The sequence below is a fragment of the Propithecus coquereli genome, unplaced genomic scaffold (genome assembly GCF_000956105.1).
Source record: "Propithecus coquereli isolate 6110/MARCELLA unplaced genomic scaffold, Pcoq_1.0 Scaffold26, whole genome shotgun sequence".
NCBI classification, from domain to species: Eukaryota; Metazoa; Chordata; class Mammalia; order Primates; family Indriidae; genus Propithecus; species Propithecus coquereli.
In genome coordinates, this window is record NW_012148174.1 from 5908405 (window position 1) to 5933661 (window position 25257).

General features: G+C 39.7%; 2 protein-coding genes across 2 annotated transcripts; both read right to left on the bottom strand.

Annotated features, from left to right (window-relative positions):
* Positions 1–4494: 4494 nt before the first annotated feature.
* PIGY (phosphatidylinositol glycan anchor biosynthesis, class Y) lies at positions 4495–7085 on the bottom strand. Its single transcript, XM_012647255.1, has 2 exons — positions 6786–7085; positions 4495–5528 (listed from the first exon to the last, which is right to left on the bottom strand). The coding sequence occupies exon 2, from the start codon at positions 5291–5293 to the stop codon at positions 5078–5080; it is 216 nt and encodes a 71-aa protein (XP_012502709.1). The 5' UTR covers positions 5294–5528; positions 6786–7085; the 3' UTR covers positions 4495–5077.
* Positions 4495–7089, bottom strand: PYURF (PIGY upstream reading frame). The gene is made up of 2 exons (XM_012647254.1): positions 6786–7089; positions 4495–5528 (listed from the first exon to the last, which is right to left on the bottom strand). The coding sequence occupies exons 1-2, from the start codon at positions 6986–6988 to the stop codon at positions 5387–5389; spliced, it is 345 nt and encodes a 114-aa protein (XP_012502708.1). The 5' UTR covers positions 6989–7089; the 3' UTR covers positions 4495–5386.
* Positions 7090–25257: the final 18168 nt, after the last annotated feature.

Here is a 25257-nt window from a genome sequence, read left to right on the forward strand (position 1 = left end):
CCTGTATTGGCCCTTTCATTAAATAAAATTTAAACTTTGGTTTCTCAAGTCACATTAGCCACATTGTAAGTGCTCAGTATTTACTTGTGACAAGTGGCTACCATAGTGGACAGTGTAAATAGGAACGCTCGCTACAGCAGGGGTCTGTAACATACGAACCCACTGGAATTTTGCATGTGCTTTTTTTCCCTCTTTCTGGGAAAAACCCATAGTGTATATCAGATGCACAAATAAAAATGATTTGAAAATCAGGCAACAAAGTCTGATTTCGTTAACACTGTTATTACTGCTCCCAAATCCTTCCTGTTGTGCCCCAGATACAGCTCCAACCTCATCTCCCACTGTTGTCCTGCACACATAGTGTGCTTCATTCTAGTCATAGGTGACTAGTCCTGCATCACTTAACAACGGGAATACGTTCTCAGAAAGGCGTCATCTGGCAATTTCATTGTGCAAGTGCCATAGAGTGTATTTCCACAAACCTAAGTGGCATAGCCTACTGCACACCCAGGCTGTAGGGTGTAGCCTGTTGCTCCTGGGCTACAAACCTGTACAGCATGTCACTGTACTGAATACTGTAGGCAACTGTAACACAGTGGTAAGTATTTGTGTATCTAAACATAGAAAAGGTCCAGTCAAAAATACAGTATAAAAGATAAAAAAAATAGTACACCTGGACAGGGCACTTACCATGAACAGAGCTTGCAGGACTGGAAGTTGCTCTGGGTGAGTGAGTGGTGAGTGAATGCGAAGGCCTAAGACATTACTATATATTATTGTAGGCTCCTGAACTTATTTTTAAAATAAAATAATTGCTTTATGACATCACAACAGCTACGATGCTACTAGATGATAGGAATTTTCAGCTCCATCATGATCTTAAGGGACCACCTTAACGGAAATGTTAAGCAGCCGGTGACTGCATTGCATTTGTTTCTTGAACGGGCCATAGTCTCTTAGTCTCTCTTCTGTGTTCTCACAGTGTTTTTTCTTCTGCCTGGAACCCTGTTCCCATCGCACCCCCATCCCTCCCTTTCCTCACCTCCTCTCTGTAATTCTGCCTCCTCCGCTGTCTGGGCTATTCCCACTCATTCTTTAGGATCCACTTCACCTATCATGGCCTTCTAGTAGATGCTAAATAAATGATCGTGGGATATGGCTACTTAGATTTCTCAAGTGCATCCTCTTTCTGTTTCCTTCTGAGGGTTTGGCTGCCAGTGGTCACATGAATTAGCCAAAAGTGCCATCTAGTGGCATATGCAGAGGACAACAATCACCTCCAAATGGAGCATTTCACTAAGAGGGACAAAACTTGGAAAAGGAGACAGGCTTTTCTCCCCACCACCACACGTAATAGTGAGAATCTGCTAGAGCTCTTGGCTATGCTGGATAATTTCATATTTTCTATCTCCACTTAAAACTCTCACCTGGTCTGGAAGTAGGTGTCATCGTTTCCATCTTACAGAGTCTGAGGTTCACAGGGACCTCCTTAAATTAAGCCCTTTCTTTGCAGAATTGGAAGCAAATGAGGAAGAACAGGTCACGACTGGCCCTTTTTTGCTCCCCCAGGGTGGTAAGTTCTCAATTAGAGCTGGTGGGAGGGATCTCATTAATGGGGTGATTAAAAATGATCCCCGCCGCAGGTGATGCAGTCGAGGACACTCAGGAAGAGAATCTTGTTGAGTCTCTAAGGAGGCAAGAGATCCGCTGGTGTGAAGTCTGCTAAGTATTGAGGAGAAGGAGTGACGAAGACATCTATTAATGAAGGAATCAGACGGTGTTTCTCCTGGTGAGTTTACGGTGCAGCACGCGGAGGTGCGTGGTCAACGTCATGGTGTGTGGCATGAGACACCGATAAAGGAGAGTCCCTACAGAGAGGAAGCCAGGATGATTTGCTAGTGAGGATCCTGGGAGGGAACACTAGAAACCTGTTGAAGAATTCCCAATAAAGGATGTCATATCTGGGAGGGTCACTAGAAGTAGCACAATATGGGAGACAAAATTTAGAAGGTTTAAGACCTGCGTTCATTCCACTTTGGGCCATGCCTCTAACCTGCATTCGACGCCGAGCAAGTGACCTGGAACCACTGAGCCTCAGGCTGGACACGGAGGTAAAACTGCTTTTGTTGTTGTTTTAATTGGTAACACCTTTATTGAGATAATTCACATAGCATATACTTCAGCCATGTAAAACTCAATGGTTTTTAGTATATTCACAGAATTGTTCAACCGTCACCACAGTAAATTTTAGAACATTTTTATGACCCTAAAGAGAAACCCTACGCCCTTTAGCCAAAACTCTACAATCTCCCCCCTCACCTCCAGCCCTATGCAACCACTAATCTACTGTTTCTATAGATTTGTCTATTATAGACATTTCATGTAAATAAATTCAAACAGTATGTGATTTTTCTGTAACTGGCTTTTCACTAATACTTTCCATGTTCATCCATGTTCTAGCATGTATCAGTACTTCATTCTTTTTTATTGCCAAATATTTCATCACTATATTCATGTCACATTTTACCTACTCATTCATCAGTTGGTTGGTTGTGCTTTTTGGCTATTACAAATGATGCTGCTATGAACATTTGTGCACAGGTTTTTTTGAGGACATAGTTTTCATTTCTCTTGAGTATATACCTAAGTAGAATTGCTGGGTCATATGGTAATTCTGTTTAACCTTTTAAGGGACTGCCAACTGTCTTCCAAAGAAGCTATAGCATTTTATATTCTGACCAGCAGTGTATGAAGGCCAAAGAGGTCTTTTAAAACTGTAGCTCTGTTCATAAAAGTGTCATGGAGATCTAGAAACATTGCTTTTATATAGCTCTATTCCTTCTTCCCTCTTTCTGTGCTATTATTGTTATGAATATTGCACCTATTTGTTACAAACCCACTGATATTTTGTTATACTTTACACAATTTGATGTCTCTTAAACTAAGGAGAGCAAGTATATATTTATAGGATTAGTTATATTAACCTTCTTTTTTACCTTTTCTGGTTCTCTTCATGTGTTCCTATGAATTCAAGTTACCATCTGGTGTCATTTCCTTACTCCAGATACCGCTTGGCTCACATTTATTTCCTTTGTGATGTTAATACCCAGTGTTACATGTCATAGGCCCCAAAATACAACTGTATGCATATTTTCTACAATTGCTTTGTAAATCAGTTACAGAAGAAATAAGCATTTATACTGTCTTTTACAAGGACATAATTACCTTTACTATGCGGGTGGCTTGCACACCCCATGAGATACAATAACCCTCAGCTAAGAGCTGGGGGAGTGATCGATATATCCTTGGCTGTGCCCTCCAGGAGCGGCCATCACTGTGAGCTGAGGAGGAAAGAAATGGTCGATGGGTCAAATGCCACAAACTCCCCGTTCTTACCAAGTTTTCCTAGATTTCTTTGAGCGTTTCTTCATTTAATGAGCTGTATGCCATTAGGATGATTTCCAGACACTTTAAATAGTTGTTTTGTTTATGATTTTCAGTTAGCTTGTTTCATTGGTGAAATGGGTCCACAGAGCTTCTCACACTGCCATTCTAAAAATCAGTTTCACTCAGTTCTTTACAAAGTGCCTTCATGTATAAAATTTTATTTGATCCTCACAATTTTATAAAAGGATTTTTAGCCCTAGAGATGTTAAGTAACTTGGCTAAAGCTGTAAGACTTATCAGAGCCATGTGTTCACTCAGGAAGGGCTTATTGATTGCCTGCTCTGTGCTAAGCATTAGATTAAAAAAATGAACAGTTTACTGTGTAGATAGGAGACAAAAACCAGGCTATTACAGCACAAGGTTAAGTGCTAGAATAAAGCATACGGTGCTTTAAACAATAAGAACAGCTTTAGGGTTAATTGAAAAGAAGAAATCTTCACGAAATGAAGAAAAGAACAACTCTTAAGGAAGTGATCGGGAGCCTCTAGTCTTCCAAGTTATTTGTATATTGCCATAGGGTAATTTTAAAATGTGATTTGTGTACAGTATATGTTGAACTAATGCAACAGAAAATACATCTAACATATTTTAATTTTCTTTTGATAGGTAAGAATCAGTGTTTAAAGTTTGTTAAAATATTTTTATATTTAATTCTTAGGTTTCTATAGGGTAACTACTGAAACATTTATGCTATACTTCAGAAATATTGTACCATACTTGATCAGTCTTATTGAAAGTTCTGGAAAATCAGGAGCTATTAATGTGTGGAATGCTCATACCCTGAGTAGTGTTATTAGGTCTCCTGTCTAAAGCAGGAAAATAAACTGAAATGTGGCTCAAAACATGGCTCTAAGCTCTATAGGGCACGATCAGCTACTTGTAGGTCTTCCCATCCACTCTCCTGGGAAATGATTCCATTTTGGAAATTAAGTACCTTTCTAAACATAGCCTGTATTTTTAATTTAGAACATTTTTACATTTTTCCCTTAGTACCACATTCTTGTGACCAGAAAAAAAAAAAAAAAAAGACTACTGCAAACTGGTTTGTTTTTTATGGGAAAATGTCAACATCTTTATTATTAATGTAAGCATCTGATGCCAAAGAAAAGAAGGTAATTTTACAAACTCAGAATTTTTGTAAGTACACGAAATTTCCATTTTATTGTATGGTTTTATATCACACTAGTGCAAATGCATTTCTCCACAACCATTTCAACGTAGCTCCTTTGGAATTATTTCAGTCATCTGTAATGTGTGACTTCACCAAATACCTTGAAGCTATACATGCAAACAAAATTCCAAATGACTAACTTTTAGATGAAAGGACAAGAAACAGTCATCAGATGATGACTGGGGGGTGTTTAATCTCCAACAAGAAACTTTGTCGAAATGTTTCTTCTGATACAGCAGTTATAAGTCAGAACCTTCAAAAAACAAGGGCAGAACAAGAGTATAACAAAAGAAGCTTGTGCAGCATAAGCCTCCCATAGTCTGAGCCTGACGTAAGCAAGGCGAAGCATCTTTCCTGCGAACTAAATGGGTCTCCAGTATTTCCACCTAGCTGAGCTTTCAGAGATAGATGCCCAAGACATATCATGAATATATATATACCATCTTGGCTCCGGTTGCATTAATTATGCCTGAAGAGTTTAATACCCATCCAAGTCCAAAGGTGGAAGAACACATACACGGGTATGGTAATCGGCAAGAGCAGACTGTAAAAACAAAGGCTGGCTGTGCTAGTGCAGCCCTGTGGGAAGTTTTCTTCCACAGAGGCTGAGTAAAACAGTCCTGCTAAAGAGATCAGTGGAACAAGAACAGTCAACGTAGGAAGAGAGAGAAACATTCTTCTCCACTTAATACCCGCCACCCTGCTTTAAAAGGTACACAGTATTAGGAAATTTAGTTGTTGTTGTGCTTTTTTTTTTTAAATTATGACCTAGTGCTGCTCCATTTCTTCTTGCTTCTTACTTTGCTGTATCATCCTAGCTGCCTGTGGTATCATATTAGGAATCCCATCAATGATTGGATAGGCTATTCCCAGCTCTTCATTGATCAATTCATTTGTTGATGCTTCATATCTGAGGAGGAAAAAAAAGAACAAGATGAATTGTGGAAAACAAGATGTTTGGAAGACCTTAATTTTCAATATGTAACACCATCTATCCAATTCTTGACATAGAGTTAATCCCAGAATAGTCTTCTTTAATTCTAAAAGCAGCAATAGCTAACGCAACCATTTCCCTTAGAATCTATAATTATTCCCATTTTAGTTAGTTTCTGATTCTCTTTTTCCCCTATTCCCAACTTACTCCTTAATTTTTTTTTTCATACCAGTCAGAAAAGATCTGGAAAAGGTATTTTATCCAAATATTCCTGCATTATTTTAGTCAAGCCCAAAACCATTCTGTTATTTTTATTTACTACTGGAACAAAAACTAGAAAAAAATCAACTTCCTACTTTTAGGATAAATACTAAATAGAGAAACTTAATTGATTCATTAGAAGGAAATCACTGAAATGGATGAGACAGCAGAAATGAGGACACCTTGGAAAGCAGTAAGCCTGCCATGAACTAGTTATATAATTAGCTAAAAGGTAAATCAAATGGTAATTTCGCTGTTTAAGAAAGTTGAATAATATGTACATTATGGGACAAAAACAGAGAAATATGAAAATAAAAATTGCTAGCAATTACAATCCAAAGATAACCACTGGTAATATTCTGGTGTTGTGTTTATGCGATTTGTAATACTGTATTAGTGCTGTCCATATTCGGTTTTAGTAGTCCGGAACTGTAGAGCTGTGTTCCCAAGAACTAGGTTAAAGGTGAAGAAGGCTTTTACAAAAACCTGCTAGCCCGCAACTAAGAGCCAACGGGCAGCACACACAGCTTAAACGATCAAGACTGTCGGGTATCAGTTGTACATGGCACTTTCACAAGAATCTGGAGGCCACTGCAGTATTTTTCATCATCTTAACTTAAAAACCTGAATACTTGGGACTTGTCTTGAATCTCAGTGGTTCATAAACCTGGCTGTACATCAGAATCATTTAGGGGCATGTAGCTACCCCAAAAACGCCTCGATCCATTCCTGCGGGCAGGCGATCTGATTTGGGAGTTCTAGGCCTCGGCTCCCCTGGCTTCCTCCGGCCCTTCCCGCCGCAGCGGGCGGTGCGCAGCAGCCCGGCCGGACCAGCGTCCAGAAAATGGCAGCGGGGAACACCGGATGACCGGAAAGGCCCCCACAGCTGCGAGAGGCCGCGCTGTCCACCTGGCTCCCCGCCCCCACCTCCAACGGGAGGCCGCGCAGGGAAAGCCGAAGCCGGCGAATCACCTGAGCGGCTTCTTCGAGAGCGGGCACACCAGGAACTCCAGCAGCGCCGGCTCGAAGGTGCGAGGCGGCCCCCCTGCCTTCTCGCTGCGGTCTGCCGAGGGCCGCGACCCCGACGCGTGCAGGCACCTACGGGCGACCGCGGACGTCGGTGCGCGAGTCCCCCGCAGCGCTAAGGCTAGCTTGCCACATGCTCCGCTCAGCATGGTCTGGCAACCGGCGACTGTGCCTCGCCGTCCCCTCCGCCAGCCGGGGCCAAGCTTCCCGCTCCAACCTACCCGCGCATCAAGCCCCGCCGGCCAGGCCCCGCCCCTCGGTGCTCTGGGAAACGCTGTCCGGAAGTGGGCAGGGGCTGGCGCTTTCGTTCCGAGCGTGCTCCCGACCGGACTGTTTTTCCGGCGGGCACGGCTCAGTAGGTAGCAGTGCTGCCCCCGGGCGGAGGCCTCTCATAAGCCCGCCGCGCTTGCAGGACTACAAACCAAACCGGGAACCTCGGGCCCTTCACAGAGATGCCGGGAAGCCGGTGGCCGCACCTCAGAGTCGCACAGCGCTAAGCTTGGACCTTCGCGGTTCTCTCCTAGCGAGGTTTCAAACACAGTCATACTGGGTGTGTTAAAAGTGTTAATTTGTGTAAATCTTTACCACAGTTTCTGTGACCTTGTGTTAATGGGAAAAAAAAGCCGGACTCTGTAAAGTAATTTTAAAGAGATTTACTCCGAGCCAAATTTGAGGACCATGACCCGGAGCCACGCTCAAGAAACCTTGAGCAAGTGGCCTCGCTGTGGCTGGGTTTCAGTTTGGTTTTATGCATTTTAGGGAGACAGGGGTGACAGGCGAAGTCATGCATCAATACGTGGGCGGCATACATTGGTTCGGCCTGAAAAGGTGGGCCGTCTGGAAGAGGGGGCTTACAGGTTATAGGTGGGTTTAAAGATTCTTGGGCTTGTCATTGGTTAAAGACATGAAGCTTTGTCTAAAGGTTTCGAATGTTTTAACTTTAGGAGCTGGTTTATCAGAGATAAGCCACTGGACATAGACTTGTTGTGTAAATGGAGGACCTGCAGGTGTGTCTTGCTTACCCTTAGGCCTGTTAATGGGTTACAAAGGATGTCCCCAAGAAGGGAGGGGGACACGATGAGGCTTGTCTGACCTCCCTCCGTCTGGCAGGCAATTTAGTTTAGGATATTCCTTTGGCCACGAGGGGGTCCATTCAGTCAGCGGGTGGGGAGGTGAGCCTTAAAATTTTATTTTAGTTCACACTTGTTTGGCGCTTTTTTTCCTATTAAAAAAATTTTAAGAACCTGAAAAGAATGGCTTAGGTTTCTCACCCTCCAAGATGTTTAGATTCTTCCCCCATGACACCCAGTCATAGTGAATTCATCTGCGTAATGAAGCACAACTGATTGACTTCTATAAATGAGCTTAGAGGCCGCAAGGAGTCTAAATAACTGATCAGGTAGTGTCCCTTGGTCAAATGGATGATATATTCAGTTGAATTTTTTATTTCAAGTTTGTCCAAGAAAATAATGCATGCTTATGTCCTTCTTAATAATGTAGTAGACAAGAACTTGGGCTCTGGGGCCTGACAGCTTGGTTCCATGTCCACAGTTTACTAGCCGGATGACTCCAGCAAATGACCTAAGTGTTCGTTTTCCTTATCTATATGATAAGATTAATAATTGTACCTGCCTTGAGAATTTCCCTTAAGGTAGGGGATTCAATGTGATAGCGTATGCAAAGAACATTTAGAAAAGTACCTGACACAAATTAATATTCAATTAATGTTATCTGTTGTTATTTTTCTTTCATCTATTCTTCCCAGATCAATATACTCAAAGATTCCCTGTTAGTCTTCAAGTTTTTCCCTTTGTTTTGCTGAATATTGAACTTCTTTTTTTTGCATTGATGGGCTTTATCATTTCACACTTTGAGTTCCTGGGAGGTAGGGGTGGGAGTGAAGGATATACAAATACGTATTTACATTTTCAAACTTCTCTTCCATTCAGCAATGTAAGTATAAATTGAGAAATTTTAATTTTATTTGTCCATCCTATTTTTTTAAAAAAACCACTACATTATTTAATGTTCTTTGTTCACTAATGCTCAAAAGATTTCCAAAGGCTAATGTAGTTTATAGGGTACTAAAAAGGAAATTCTTCTCTGGGTAGATAGATATTTAAGAGATAATGAAAGTCTCTGGTTTCCAAGTCATCCCCTTGTCACAAAGAAATCTTTCACAGTCAGAACTTTCCATTATTAGAGTCACTAATGGACTAGAGAATGGGACAGTTGGCAGGGTTGTTACCCTCAAGAGAGACTATTGCAAAGTTCCTGTGCTACCTTCACACTATTTCCTTCTAGGGTAGTAGCAGGAATTAATTTTTCAGTCGAAGTTAGTTGATACTTTGGGCCCAAGGGAGCTGGTGAGCTATAGGAAAGATATGTTTCAGTGAGGCATGGGCAAGCAGAGCTTGACTTCTGCCAGCTCTGAGTGGGCTCAGCCGTTTGCCCCTGTGAGGTTGGGACCAGCACCCATGCATAAGGCCAGCTTCATTAGCTAGACTGGCTGACAGATCCCTATCACTGGGTTTTCTAACCAGTTATAAATAAATTAGTTTCAGTTTGCCTCCACACAGAAGGTTTGAGGCAGATCAGTTTACTTTATATTAGTTTAGGGGAAGAATGGAGAGTAACAGCAAAGTATTTAAAACATCCTTGAATTTATAACACAAAAAAATCAATAAACCAATATTTAAGGAACATCTGAATGTGTGACTATATTTGTCCAACCATGTACATATTAAGTTGCAAAATGCCTCTGAATAGCCCTCAGTACTTAAAGACTACAACTCATTTCTGCATATAGTATACTAAGCTAAATGTAGGTGACAGGATAGCAAAAAGTGATAGTTTGACTTCCTCTTTCCTGATTCTCGTACCCTTTATTTCTTTCTCTTGTCTGATTGCTCTGGCTATGTTGAATAAAAGTGGTGACAATGGTACCTTTGTCTTGTTCTAGTTCTTATGGGGAATGTTTTCAACTTTTCCACATTCAGTATGATGGTGGCTGTGGGCTTGTCATATATGGCTTTTATAATTTTAAGATATGTTCGTTTTGTGCCTAGTTTTTTGAGGGTTTTTATCATGAAAGGGTGCTGGATTTTGTTGAATGCTTTTTTGGCATCTGTTAAAATGATCATATGATCTTTGTTTTTGCTTCCGTTTATGTGGTGAGTCACATTTATTGACTTTCGTATGTTGAACCATCCTTGCATCCCTGGAATGAGGCCCACTTGGTCACGGTGGATTATTTTTTTGATATGCTGTTGAAAACAGTTTGCTAGTATTTTGTTGAGGATTTTTGCATCTATATTCATAAGGGATATTGGCCTGTAGTTTTCTTTTTTGTTATGTCCTTTCCTGGATTTGGTATCAAGGTGATACTGGCTTCATAGAATGAGTTGGGGAGGATTCCTTCCTTCTCAATATTTTGGATTAATTTCTGTAGTATGAGTACCAGCTCTTCTTTGTAGGTCTGGTAGAATTTAGCTGTGAATCCAGCTGATCTGGCGGTTTTTTTGGTTGGGAGATTTTTTTATTACAGCTTTGATCTCACTGCTTATTATTGGTCTGTTGAGGAGTTCTGTTTCTTCCTGATTGAGTCCTGGGAGGTTGTGTGTTTCCAGGAATTTGTCCATTTCCTCTATGTTTTCTAGTTTATGTGCATACAAATTTTCATAGTATTCAAGGATGATATTTTATATTTCTATGGTATCAGTTGTAATGTCTCCTTTTTTATTTCTGATTGAGCTTATTTGGGTCCTTTCTCTTCTATTCCTGGTTAATCTAGCAAGAGGTCTATGAATTTTGTTTATCTTTTCAAAGAACCAACTTTTTGTTTCATTGATCCTTTGTATTGTTTTGTTGTTTTCCATTTCATTTAGTTCTGCTCTGACTTTTGTTATTTCTTTTCTTCTTCTGGCTTTGGATTTGGTTTGCTCTTCCTTTTCTACTTCCTTAAGATGTGACATTAGGTTGTTAATTTGTGATCTTTTTGTCTTTTTGATGTAGACATTTAAGGGTACGGATTTCCCCCATAGGCCTGCTTTTGCTATATCCCATAGATTTTGATATCTTGTGTCCCCTTTGTCGTTCAATTTGAGGAATCTTTTGATTTCCATCTTAATTTTATCATTGACCCAATAATCATTCAGCAGAGGTTGTTTAATTTACATGACTTTGTGTAGATTTGAGCAATTCTTTTAGAATTGATTTCCAGTTTTATTCCACTGTGGTTTGAGGAGATATATGGTATGATTTCTGTTTTTTAAAATTTGTTGTCACATATTTTGTGGCCTAAGATATGATCAACCTTGGAGAATATCTTGTGCTAAGGAGAAGAATGTATATTTAGTAGTTTTTGGGTAGAATGTTCTGTAAATGTCTGTTAGGTCCATTTGATCTAGAGTCCCATTTAAGTACAGTGTTTCTTTCTTTATTTTCTACTTTGATGATCTGTCCAGCTCTATCAGTGGGATGTTGACATCCCCAGTAATTATGATGCTACTTTTTATTTCTTTGCTTAGATCTAGTAGAATTTGCTGTATGAATCTGGCAGCTCCTGTGTTAAGTGCATGTCTATTTAGGATTGTTAAATCTTCTTGTTGAATTGTTCCCTTTACCATTATATAATGACCATCTTTGTCTTTCTACACACACACACACAAACACACACATACACACACACTCTTAACATAACACCTATGGCTTCCTTACAATTATTCATTTATAGGTCTGTATCCCCTACTAATCTGTAAGATTCTTTAGGTCATATACCACGTGCGTTTTATTTCTTTATCGCGAAATCTAGCACAGTGACTGGCACGTAATAGATGTTTAGCGAATGTTTGTAAAATGAATGTAATCTGTCTAGTATCAAAGGTTAGTTGTTCCTCTTAAATTGCCAATAGAAAAATTATTATGCAATTATGGAACATACTGGGAATTTAGCTACCAGTGAAAAGGACAATGAACAATTTCTTTTTTAATTTAGATAAAGTCAAAACAAACTCTTTCCCAATCTGATTATAATTTTGAGCAACGTAAGTGAGGATGGAGATACTAGAAGGTGTACCATATAAGATCTGTCTTCTAAGTTCTTTTTTGTCTGAGATTATATATTTTTTAAATTTACATTAAAGTTACAAAACTGCAACCAAGAATTCTTACCTATTTTCATCTAGATTCCCCAGATTAACAGCTTTTTTTTTTTTTTTTTGAGACAGAGTCTCACTCTTTTGCCCGGGTTAGAGTGAGTGCGGTGGTGTCAGCCTAGCTCACAGCAACCTCAGACTCCTGGGCTCAAGCGATCCTCCTGCCTCAGCCTCCCGAGTAGCTGGGACTACAGGCATGCGCCGCCATGCCCGGCTAATTTTTCTGTATATTTTTAGTTGTCCAATTAATTTCTTTCTATTTTTAGTAGAGACGGGGTCTCGCTCTTGCTCAGGCTGGTTTCAAACTCCTGAACTGAAACAATCCACCCGCCTCAGCCTCCCAGAGAGCTAGGATTACAGGCGTGAGCCACCGCACCCGGCCAACAGCTTTTTATAGCTAGATTTAAAAAAACTATTGAAGAGTAACTTGCAGACATAAAGTCCATTTACACTTAAACACTTCAAAACAAAAGATATTCTCTCAAATCACCACAGGACAATTATCAAAACCAGGAAATTAATATTGATTCAATATTACTATATATTTATAAATTTAAATTTCACCATTTGTTTCATTAATGTATTTTTATAGCCAAAGAAAAAAACATTTCTGGTCCAGGATCCAATCCAGGATTAACCATTGCATTTAGTGGTCGTGTTTTATTCATCTCTTGTAATCTGAACCAGTTCATTGGTCTTTTTTTGGTCTTTCATGACCTTGACATTTTGAAGCATACAGGAAATGTGTTCATAGCAAGTGCATTCCTCAGTTTGAATGCATCTGATATTTCTTCATGATTAGATTCAGGTTAGGCATTTTTTTCTTTAGGTTATGCATTTTTGCCAGGAATACCACAGAACAAACACTGTCTTTCTCAGTGCATCATATCGAGAAGCATTACTTGTTATACTAACGCTGACCATTTTATTAAAGTGGTGCCTGCAAGTTGTCACTACTGTAAATTACTGGTTTTCTCTATGTGATTAATGAGTATCATATGGGAATAAGGTTATATTTAAGGCTAAACACAAAGTAGAACATGTGTTCCTAAGTGATCTAAATGGAAATTGTTTAGCTCTGTTATGTGACCTTACTAGAGAGTACGTATAAAAATGAGAAGACTGCTTAAAATGGCAATCTTCTGACATTTTAAGTGCTTAGCTGAAAAATTATTTACAAAACCAAGACGTAGCTCTGAAATCCATAGACGTGAATATTAAAGCCTTAAGTAAATGAGAGTTCTGCACTCAGCATCTCTCCTGGGAGATCAAGCCTGAATACTGGCAAAACTGTTGTTTGTGTGATGCTCTCTGCGTTTAGCTCACTGACGGATCGCTCTTCAGAAACCCTCTGACAGGAAGATAATGTCCTGTGTTATTATTCATGCTTTACAATCAAAAGAATAGGTTTCTGTTGGTGTAAAAGCTATGAATCCTGACTCCCAGCCTCTTTGTTCAACCCACATATCCCTTAAGGGAGAACTATGTTGAAATTGTACAGGTGATTCTGATGCATGTTTACCTGTTTTCTGGAGTTATAACAATTTAGCACAATAAATAGGATGTTCTTAAGCTATTCTTTCAAATGGTTCTACATCACAGTAAAGGAAGCATGCAGTTCTGAGTACAATGTTTCTTTCCCTCCCTAGATCTAGCCCCTGGAGACCTCTTTCACACTGGGCTGCTCTTTGGGATGACACGGCACCGCATAGCATAGCTGCCTGTATTAGTTTGCTAGGGCTGCTATAACGAAGTACACAAAGCCACAGGCTGAGTGGCTTGAGCAACAGAAAATCATAGTCTCACAATTCTTTAGGCTACACCCCAAGATCCATGTGTCCGCAGAGGCCAGGCGCGGTGACTCACGCCTGTAATCCTAGCACTCTGGGAGGCTGAGGCGGGAGGATCACTCAAGGTCAGGAGTTTGAGACCAGCCTGAGCAAGAGTGAGACCCTGTCTCTACTAAAAATAGAAAAAAATTAGCTGCACAACTACAAATAGAAACAAAAAATCAGCTGAGCATGGTGGCTCGCACCTGTAGTCCCAGCTACTCGGGAGGCTGAGGCAGAAGGATCGCTTGAGCCCAGGAGTTTCAGGCTGCAGTGGGCTGTGATCAGGTCACTATACTCCAACCTGGGCAACAGAGCAAGACCCTGTCTCTATTAAACAAATAAATATGTCTAGTCCCTAAGCTCATTAGAGAGAGGGAAAAAGAAAAAAAGAATTAAAAATAAATAAATAAAAAGTTAACTTGAAAGCATCTCCATTCCTTGTAAGTAAATGAAATATTAATAACTAAGGCCGAGCGCGGTGGCTCACGCCTGTAATCCTAGCTCTCTGGGAGGCCGAGGCAGGCGGATTGTTTGAGCTCAGGAGTTCGAGACCAGCCTGAGCAAGAGCAAGACCCCACCTCTACTAAAATTAGAAAGAAATTAATTGGCCAACTAAAAATATATAGAAAAAATTAGCCGGGCATGGTGGCGCATGCCTGTAGTCCCAGCTACTCGGGAGGCTGGGGCAGTAGGGATCACTTGAGCCCAGGAGTTTGAGGTTGCTGTGAGCTAGGCTGACGCCACGGCATTCACTCTAGCCAGGGCAACAGAGTGAGACTCTGTCTCAAAAAAAATAAATAAATAACTAAAAACACTCAACATAATTTTGTCACATTTTTCTCAATTATCCCAAACTCTGAACAGAATGACATGGGAAAAGAGAATAAATATTATTTGGGGCATAGTAAAGGATGAAAATGCATGAAAATAATGAAGAAGGAAGCTAGGAGAACCATAGAGTCCTTGCCTTAAGAAACTTATGGTGATAGAAATGTGGTTAGTATTGACTAAATAATTCCTATATAGGAGAAACATTTGGTAAGGTGGTAATAATGAAATCATTAAAATGACAATATTGTGCTTATAAATTCTTCAAAAATAAGGCAGTTGGGAAGAAACCTTGTTAATGGCAAACACCTTCCAAGGATTTGCAATGGTATGGTGGCAACATCAAGTACAGATGATGTAAATGGCAAGAGGCTGTGTGTTTGGTGGTAGGCATGTGATTTTCAGTGAAGAATAAAATAATTGTGAAGACGAAGGAAATAAAATGATTGGGGTTAATTACAGTTGAGCTTTAAACAATAACAACTGCTGTCTAGTCTTTGTGAACAATTGAGGTGTAGACTATAATTTTTCCCAGTTGAATTTGATTAAGGCTTCTCAGCTGCCACATAAAATTAAGGACTTTGCTAATTAATGGAGGATAGAAAGAGCTAATGATGGGAAGAGTTAGTGTGTATTTGAGATTGGGGGCAATTTTTGACATGTGAGAAGACAATATGAAGAAGTAAATGGGATACATTGGCATTTAACTGGAAAACAAAAACGGCCTTGCTCCATGGGTGTTAGAATTATAGTGATAGAGGTGTGGTTACATTCCATATATTGGCCCAGTAATCAGGTCTTGAGAATTACAGAAAATATACTAAAATGTGCTGCTGCTTTTGTTGACTTTGGATGGTGATTTTTAGCTAGGGTGTTAATTTCCGGGCTTACTCAAGCTAATGTTTATGGAGAGCCAACCATCGGATTATATCTAGAATTAAACTAAATAAAACAATTACCACACAGGTGAACTTTAGTATAGAAATGATATGGTATAAAGGAACATTTTTAGAGTGTAGAATCAATGGTTTAATTAACCGACTTCACATAAATATAGTGGAGTATGAGAACATGGTAATTTTGCATTCTCTCATACAGGTTTGAGTCCTATGATTTATTCTTTCAAAATAACTCTTAGCATTCATATTCACGATTGCATATGCAAGTTAGTATGAGGCAGTTCGAGATATCTTAAAAACATTTGATTTGTTTAAGGTGGAGAAAGTTTATTTACAAGTGGCTGTTGGGTATGCTACAAGTGAGAATTTGATTAAGCTCAAGGAATCAGAGTGTGTGTGTGTGTGTGTGTGTGTGAGAGAGAGAGAGAAAGAGGGTCTTGCTCTGTGTCCCAGGCTATAGTGCAGTGGCATTATCATAGCTCACGGCAACCTCAAACTCCTGGGCTCAAGTGACCCTCCTGCCTCAGCCTGCCAAGTAGCTGGGACTACCAGCTTGTGCCACCACACCCAGCTAATTTTTCTATTTTTAGTAGAGATGGGGTCTCACTGTTGCTCAGGCTGGTCTCAAACTCCCGACTTCAAGCAATCCTCCTGCCTCAGCCTCCCAAAGTGTGAGGGTTACAAGTGTGAGCCACCATGCCCACCATAGAGTGTATATTTGAATATAGCTAATTATTATTAACCGTGATAGTGGTTGCTATAAAAGGCTCTTGAAAAAAAAGATATTTTATATGTTTATAGAAAGTGATAATGCCATATTCTATTAATAAAACATTTCAAGTGGATATGAATAATTTTTTATATAACCTGAAATAACTTTAAATTTACTTACTGGTTTGATATGATGCTGATTGCTTAAGTAAGCATGCAGATAAATCCCATTTTTACCAGAGATTGAGCAGGAATATAATATTAAGTTTGATATGATGAGGATGAGGAAAGAGGAGAATTATAGTGACTATCTAAAGGAAATTGGAGGCATGTTAAGCTCCAGTGAAAAGCTTCTTTGGTAAGATTATCTAGATGAGAAAATAGAGTATAGTAACGAATTAGATGTAGTGAAAATGAATGGACGTCTCCAATTTACAATTATAATGGGGTCAAATTTGGGGAGAGGGGTCAGACCAAGAGTTAAAATTTAGACTCAAATGGGGATTAGCTGCTTTGAAATTGATGTTGGCAGCTGTAAAAATATGACAAAGGAACTGTATTGTTCCTTTGTTGATGCTAGCTTTCCATATTACAGCTCCTTGGCATGATACATAAAATCTTTCTAGCCTTATCAAACATCTTGCCATTCTGTAATATCCTTGAATGAAAAACGAAGCAATCTAGGTAGGAGCAACGCTGTTACACAGGAGGTGCACTGGAGCTTCTCAACCCCAAGTGTCATTGTGAAGAGCAATCGTTCTGAATATTAGCAACTCTAGCTGTCCAAAAGCTTTGTGCAAACATTTGCAATAATGGATTAAAGCATGGATAAAGTGGCAGTAAACGCTAATAGCGCTAAAACCACACTCTTTTGCAGTATTAACTGAGGCAAATACTCTCATTTTGCAAGAATTAGTTGGTTGAGCTAAACCCATTTAAAGGAAAAAAACAGTTTAATTACATTCTATCAACATTTATGAGTGTCTATTATGTGAAAACGATCACTGTGGTAAGAACTGCAGACGAGGCATTCTTCAACTACTTCCTTTTCTAAAACCTCCCCATCAGATCAGTCACATGTCCTATAAATGCCACCTCTTTATCCTAGCCTGGATTTAGAGCCTTCCTCGCACTCAGTTCCAACCTCATTAGTGATCTTGCTTGCTCACCCTTCTGCAATCTATCTGCCCCCTGTCTTTAATTAACAATTAGCATTTAGGAGTCTCCAAACACCTATGCTTGTGCCACAATCTGGCTTCAGTTTGAATATAGTTTGTATGTATTCTGTCTGTATAAGAAACAGTTATCTGGGACGACTTTATTCCACTTAAACCAAATGAAAAACATGGGAAGTCTGTGACTTGGTGTTATGGGCTGAATCGTGTCCCCCTAAGATTCATATGTTGAAGTCCTAACCCCCAGAATGTGCCTCAGAATGTGACTATATTTGGAGATAGGTTCTTGAAAGAGGTAATTAAGTAAAATAAGGTCATTAGAGTGGGCCCTAATCCAATATGACTGATGTCCTTATAAGAAGATGAAATTAGGACACAGACAAATATATTAATAGAAAGAAAACTATGTGAAGTCACAGGGAGAAGATGGCAATTTATAAGCCAAGCAGAGAGGTCTCAGAAGAAACCAATCCTACCAATATCTTGACCTTGAACTTCTAGCCTACAGAATTGTGAGAAAATAAATTTTTGTTGTTTGAGCCACTCGGTTTGTGGTACATTGTTATGGTAGCCCTAGCAAACTAATACCATTGGCTTCCAACTATGTGCTGGAAGAGTTGTGAATTTCCAACTAGACACATTCCATTTAGATAATATAATGTGGTAACAAAGAAGAAATCCTCCAAAATAATCAATTTTGACAATGTTGTTTTCCCATTAATATCAATTATATTCTACTGAGGAATAAGCCCCTAGAAATTCAAGGTTATGGCCTTTGGGCAGTTAACGAAATGCACATGGCCTTAGGCCATCTTCCAACCAAAAATCAATTTATCGGTATGTAAAACTGATATAATTGCAGTCTTTTTCTTTGTGAAGCCTATAATTAAAGTTATGTAAATATGGACATTTTAGTCATAAACTCAAAATTTGTAAATTTGTTAAAAAATTGGTAATCTGATTCTGTTATCTGAAAAATTATTATATTTTGGAGCTATTCCTCCCTTGTGTATCATATGCAGAAACTATGGAGGAAGACTACATAAGGAGGAAAGGAACAGGAAAAAGTATTCACTGGATTTTAATTAAAATGTTATTTGTTGAGTGTTGCACTTTTCTAGAGTGAAAGACATGTGTATGTTATAAAAACTAATTGAGACTGCTTTTTGTTCACAAAGAGAAACAGCTGGGTTTTCGCATCTGAGTGTATTCAAGACCAATGTTCACTGAGAAAAAGCAAATCCATAGCCATTTGACGAAGAAAATGAAAATTTAGCTTACTCATCAGTGATTAAAAAACATTCATTGTGTGCACGTGGAACATAAAGCTTATCAGGTTTAGAAACCAGCCACTATTCCAGTTATTATAAAGCTTAATCTCTTGATTAAATGCCATTTTAGCTGAATATTTTAAATCTGAAATTAGAAATTTGCACAATATAACCATTTATTCATACTGCTACCAGTCAGTGTCATTAGGGACCCACGAGCCATGAACTGTTTGTCTGCTCTAACTTCTGGAATTCTGAGGTAGGACCATAGGATGGTGACCCAAACGGTTCAGAACTTCCCTTTACCCCTTCGTCTCTGCATTGGTTGGAAATGTAACTCTAAATCTCTCTGAGAATGAATCTGAGAAAAGGCAAATCCTCACTACAGATTCACTGATAGTCCCAAAAGAGATTCCCATGCTTTAATCTGCCCTTTTGAAAACAAATCAGCAGGAGTAAAGTAATGATTTTAAACAGCGCCTAGTTTACAGCCCTGACAGCCTTTCCTAGCTGTCAGTGAAAAGAACTGTGATGTTTTAGAAAACATAAAAACTTCAAATTCCCCTTCCAAAAATGGTAGGATTTCTCAGTCTATTGCCAGGATCTAAAAAGCATTTCTATCATCCATGAAGCAACGAAACACAATGGCAAAATGTGGATAGACCACTCAGATTATGCTGCCAGAACCAGAATGGTCCTTCCTAATTGAAAGCAGATGGAAAGGCCCTTCACCTTCCTTTCTGCCACACCTTGAGTGTGCGGGCACTACTTTCTGAGGCAGCCAGATTGCAGGCTTCCCTATCCCCCCCACCTGCACCCCCCAAATCAATCAATAGCTGTTTGAGAATTGCAACTCCCTAAAAGAAACTGGGCAGGATCTAGGAAGAAGTGGTCCATTGGTCCATTGCATCCTGGGATACAAAAATCCCACCACACCCCCAACTCCAGAGCATGATAAGAAGAAGGGACAGTGGCGGTGCACACTGAGGTGGCAGCTTTATGTGCATTCCATCTTTTCAGAGTCTTAGGGCTCTGGAAGATGAGAACAGAAGATACACTGTCTTATTCTTTCAGAGTTGCAGTAGATGAAATTCTGCAGGTTACTAGAAATGGGTCTAGGGTTTCTCACCCTTAGCACTATTAACATTTGGGGCTGGATAATTCTTTGTTGTGGGGGGCTGGCATGTTTGGTAGCATCTCTGGCCTCTACTCATTAGATGCCAGTAGCACCTTCCTCCCAAAGATGTAACAACCAACAATGCCTCCAAACAATGCCAGATGTCCCTCAGGGGCAAAATCACTCCTGGTCAAGAACCATTGGTATAGGTGAAGGAGACAATCAAGACTTCATTGAAGAACAAATTGAACAGAAAAAATGGCCTAGGTTTATAGATCAAAATGGATCACTGAGTTGTAGGCAAAATCTATACCTGCTGATATTTATTGGGAGCTCATTATATACCAGATACAGTTCTTGCTGCTTCACCACATTGGTTCATTTAATCTCAGACCACCCTATGAAGTAGGTACTGTCATTATGTCCATTTTACATTTAAAGAAGTGGAGACACAGAAAGGTAAGTTAAGGCCCCACCGTCAAGTGGCAAATCTGATTTAATGCTGGACGGTCTGATTCTAGAGGCAGCTCTCTAATCACAATGCTATAAAAATGTGCTGTACTATATGGCCCTTTATAAATCGCAGGGCACTTACTTTCTCGGTTCAGTTTTGTTTCTCTCCGTGATTCACCTATACTCCATGATGGTTTCTTCCTACAGGTTTAACCTCAGGAAGGTGACGATTCTATTTTGACCAAGGCAACAGTACAGTTGCAGCGCCAGACCCATCAGTGGGGGGCGTGGTATTAATTTTAATGTTTTAAGTCAAGAATCTGAAATATCTAAATTGAGCCACAGCCCTTCTCTACCTCCCTCTACATTGGCCTATACCCCTGGCATCGGCCTCATTTTCTTCTTAGGTGTTCCAGATAACCGGAACCCCATCTGTCCTCTTGGCTGAGACCTTGGTCCATCTAGTTCTTGCCAGTTGCCTGTCCCGGGCGACGTACGAGAGTGTACTCTTGAGGCATTGCTTTCCTTGTGGGACTGACCCTGCATAGATAGGACTCTGACCCTCGTAAAGCCTGCAATTGTTGTCCCTTGGCACACAGTATTTGGGCTTGTTAACACTGCCTTAGCCCTTAAGGGTAAACCCTATAACACAGTCAGTCCCTCTGGTTCTGACCCCTCCCAGCCCAGACCTCCACCCGCCTTCCCCAGGGCTCTCAAAGTTCATGCATGACTTCTTGCCAGTTAAGGTAGGGACACTGTTAGCCTTCTTGTTCTGTTTTTGTTGTTTATTTTCAAATGTTATTTTGATCCACCAAAGAACTTATGTAGCAGGCAGGATGTATAGTATAATCCCATTTGAGCAAAGAAGCTAACTGACTTAACCAAATGCCCCAGCGCTACTGAGTTGGCAAAGCCAAGGCTTAAACATAGGTAATGAAACCATAGATGTTCAGGGCTTGAAAGGCCTTTAAAAGTCATCTAATCCAACAACGAAAACAAAGCTTGGATCTGCTCCATAACATCTCTGCCAAGTAGTTAACTAGACTGTGTTTGAACATCTTCCCCTCACATGGTGGCTCAGTTTCACCTTTGGCTAGTTCTGGCAGTCATTTGTCTAATCATTCTCAAACTCTAATTCATTCGACAGGCATTTCAGAGCCTCATATGCGCACCACCAGGTGCTCTGTGGATATTGAGGTAATTTCTGGAAGTCACTTTAGTTAAAGATGATAAGTGGAAAGTTCCGTCCAGGCGCGGTGGCTCACGCCTGTAATCCTAGCACTCTGGAAGGCTGAGGCAGGAGGATTGCTTGAGCTCAGGAGTTTGAGACCAGCCTGAACAAAAGCGAGACCCCGTCTCTACCAAAAATAGAAAAACTTAGCTGGGTGTGGTGGTGCGCATCTGTAGTCCCAGCTACTCGGGAGGCTGAGGGGAGGCGAAGGCAGGAGAATCGCTTGAACCCAGGAATTTGAGGTTGCAGTGAGCTACGACGATGCCACTGCACTCTACCCAGGGTGACAGAGTGAGACTCTGTTTCAAAATAAATAAATAAATAAAAGTGGAAAGTTCTACAAGAGGAGTTCTGATAAAATGCTACGGAAAGTATCAGAAAGTTCTTCCTTCTACTGATCCAAAAGCTGTCTTACTGTGTAGCTTCTGACTTTTGGTCTTAATTCTATTCCTTCCAGCCATAAAGAAACATATATCCCTTTTCATTACAGCTGGGCTGTCATCCCTCAGTTATTTCTCATACACAGATTCTCTTTTCCTCCTCGTTACTCTTCCTGGAACCCGTTTCGGTTCATCTATGCTGAAGAGTTTCCGTGTACCTGAACAGAACTCCACATGGAACAGTCAGAAGAGGAGAGAGGTGGGCCACGCTTTTCTCATTCTAGATAAAATAATTCTATAGGGTGCACTAAAACTATGTTTGCTTTTAGGTGACCTCACTCATTGCACTATTGTTTCAAACTGACCTTCCTATTAACTAAAACCCACTGCGCCATTCAGAAGACAATGTTATGACTAGAATTCTACTCTTCAATGTCTTATACTGTCAGATTATTATGATATTGCTCATATGATAAATTATGACTTAAAGTTAATTAATAGTTCTTTATTATTATTTTTAATTGTGGCAAAATACATGTAACATAAAATTTATCATCCTAACCATTTTTTTATTTCAGTATATTATGGGGGTACAGATGTTTAGGTTACACATGTTGCCCTTGCCTGCCCCCCAAGTCAGAGCTTCAAGCATGTCCATCCCCCAGACGGTGTGCATTGCACTCATTATGTATGTATATACCCATCCCCTCCTCCCCCCTCCCATCTGCCTGATGCCCAATAAATGTTATTGCTATATGTGCACTTAGGTGTTGATCAGTTAAAACCAATTTGCTGGTGAGTACATGTGGTGCTTGTTTTTCCATTCTTGGGATACTTCACTTAGTAGAATGGGTTCCAGCTCTATCCAGGAGAATACAAGAGGTGCTATATCACCATTGTTTCTTACAGCTGAACAGTACTCCATGGTATACTAAAGTGGACAGTTCAGTGGTATTAAGTACATTCATATTGTTGCGCAACCATCGCTACCTTCTATCTCCGGAATTCTTTCATCTTGAAAAATTGAAACTCAGTACTTATTAAACAAACACTCTCCATTTCTCCCTTCCTCCAGCCCCTGGCAATCACGATTCTACTCTCTGTCTTCATAAATTTGACTACTCTAGGTACCTCATAGAAGTAGAATCATATAGTATTTGTCCTTGTGTGGCTGGCTTATTTCACTTACCGTAATGTCCTCAAGTTCATCCATGTGGTAGCTTGTGTCTGATCCTACCTTTTTAAGGCTGAATAATATCCCATTGTAGGTATAGACCACATTTTCTTGATCTATTCAACAGTTGATAGACGCTTGGATTGCTACCACGTTTAGCTACTGCGAATAATGCTGCTATGAACATGGGTCCACAAACATCTCTTCCAGAACCTGCTTTCAGTTCTTGTGGATACATACTCAGAAGCTGAATTTCTGTATCATATGAAATTACTAATTAATTTTATTATTTCAGAATATTTTTAAAATGTCTTGCTTGGCTATCCTAGAATGTTTTTCTAAAAAAAAAAAAATCTCATTTAGACAAGACATAAACTTCATCTCTGGATATATTTAACTGAATTTGAGGTCTCCTTGATCAAATCTCATTTTCAATGATAGCCAGCAACAATTTTTGAAAAGCCTTTATTGGAATAGTAAAGACACTAGGTGCCAATTACCTATCAAAAAGTACTGAGCTCCTATCTTTTGGCGGAACACCAGTAAAGATACACTTTCGTATCCTTCTGTATAGGATTTTTCCTTTTCATACAATGAATAATATAATCCGTAATCCATAATCTAGTAGAACTGGGACATGCAAAAAGCATGTTAATGTGATTGTGCTAAAAACCATGTGGGCCTCAGAGTTTAGAATCTGAATACTGATTTGGTCTCAATGTCATTCTAGAGCTCCTACTTAGCCTGTCATAGCTGACAAGCATCAACAGCTGACACAAGATGATGTCACTTGCTCTCTTGTTTGTTCCCCTGTCTGATAAAAGCCAGTGGTACAGGCTGCTAGGCACTTAAGAGTCAACTCACCGAGACAGTAGAATTTAAGAGCTTCAAGCACAACAAAGAGCCCTCATCTATAATGAAGTTCTTAGGACTTTTTCTTTCCTGAAGTCCCTGTTTACAGCATCAGACATTTTTTTACATCAGACATTCGGTAAAAATGTCCTTTGCTTTACATAAAGCTCATATATGTAGAAGACACTTAACTTATGCCTGTCACTTCGGGCATAAACTTGAAACATGGATCTTGTAACTATATCCCATGTCCATTTACTATTTCATTTAAATTTACTGAACCCCACTTTGTAAAAGCTGAATGGTCAGGATGTTACAGGATTGTCATTAAACCCAGGTAAATTTGTATCCACTAATTCAACGAATACAAACAGTGCCTATTATGTTAGGCAGTGTGTTAGGTGCTGCGTATATACTGGTAAGCAAAATTTAAACATAGACACTACCTCTGCACTTTTAGAGGACGCTCTTGATTTATATTCTAAACTAGTTCCTTTCTCAATCTTCTTCACCTCAGTATAGGACATCACTAACTAGCTGCTCAAGCCAGTAATCGAGGACTTTTCTTTTTTTATTTCACTAGGTTTAGGGGGTACAAGTAGTTTTTTGTGTGAAGTCAGGGCTTTTAGTGTACCTGTCACCAGAATAGTGTCAAGTAAGAGCTGTGTTTGAGGGAACAATTAAAAAGGTAGGAAAGGGTTATTTCTTGGTCAAACTAATTTCGGGCCCTATTCTCAGAATTATAGTATTAATGAATTTTAGAGCTTCAAATGACTTTATAGATCATCAAATACAATCTCTTCATTTTTCAGATAATGAATTACCGGTAAAGGAGGTGATATGACAGACTGATTCTAGACCACTGGAAGTTCATTCCCTCAGCCGGTATTTGACAAAGGCCAGCTGTTTGCCAAACACTGTCCTTAGATGTTTCCACAGTAAATCAAGCATAAATCTCTACACAGTTAACAGAAGCATAAACAATTTGATAGACATGTAGTTTAACTGAAGAGAAGGTATTCACTTATATCACCAGAATGAGAAACAGAAAGTGTCAAGGACTGTGTGAATGTTGTGAAAATAATATCAGAATGTCCCTTTATATTATCATAATTATTATCAACACAACAATAGTGTTAAAAGATGCATTTATTGAGCCTCCACTATATATAGCATACTGTATAAGAAATAGTCTGAGCCCTCAAGGAATTTTTAACACAGCAAATGATATAGGTTATTTACTAAAGAAAATAAATAACAAGGAAAAGGAGGAGGAGTTAACACTTACTGAGAACTACACACGAAGTATCTTAAATGCCTTGTTATCTCTTTGAGCCCT

What these genes read in the sequence shown, in the direction of transcription:
- PIGY (XM_012647255.1), bottom strand. Translation starts at nt 5,293, where the DNA reads ATGTTTCTCTCTCTTCCTACGTTGACTGTTCTTGTTCCACTGATCTCT.
- PYURF (XM_012647254.1), bottom strand. Translation starts at nt 6,988, where the DNA reads ATGCTGAGCGGAGCATGTGGCAAGCTAGCCTTAGCGCTGCGGGGGACT. An exon ending in CTCTCGAAGAAGCCGCTCAG is followed by an intron (nt 5,529 to 6,785) that starts GTGATTCGCCGG and finishes TTTCCTCCTCAG; the next exon opens with ATATGAAGCATCAACAAATG.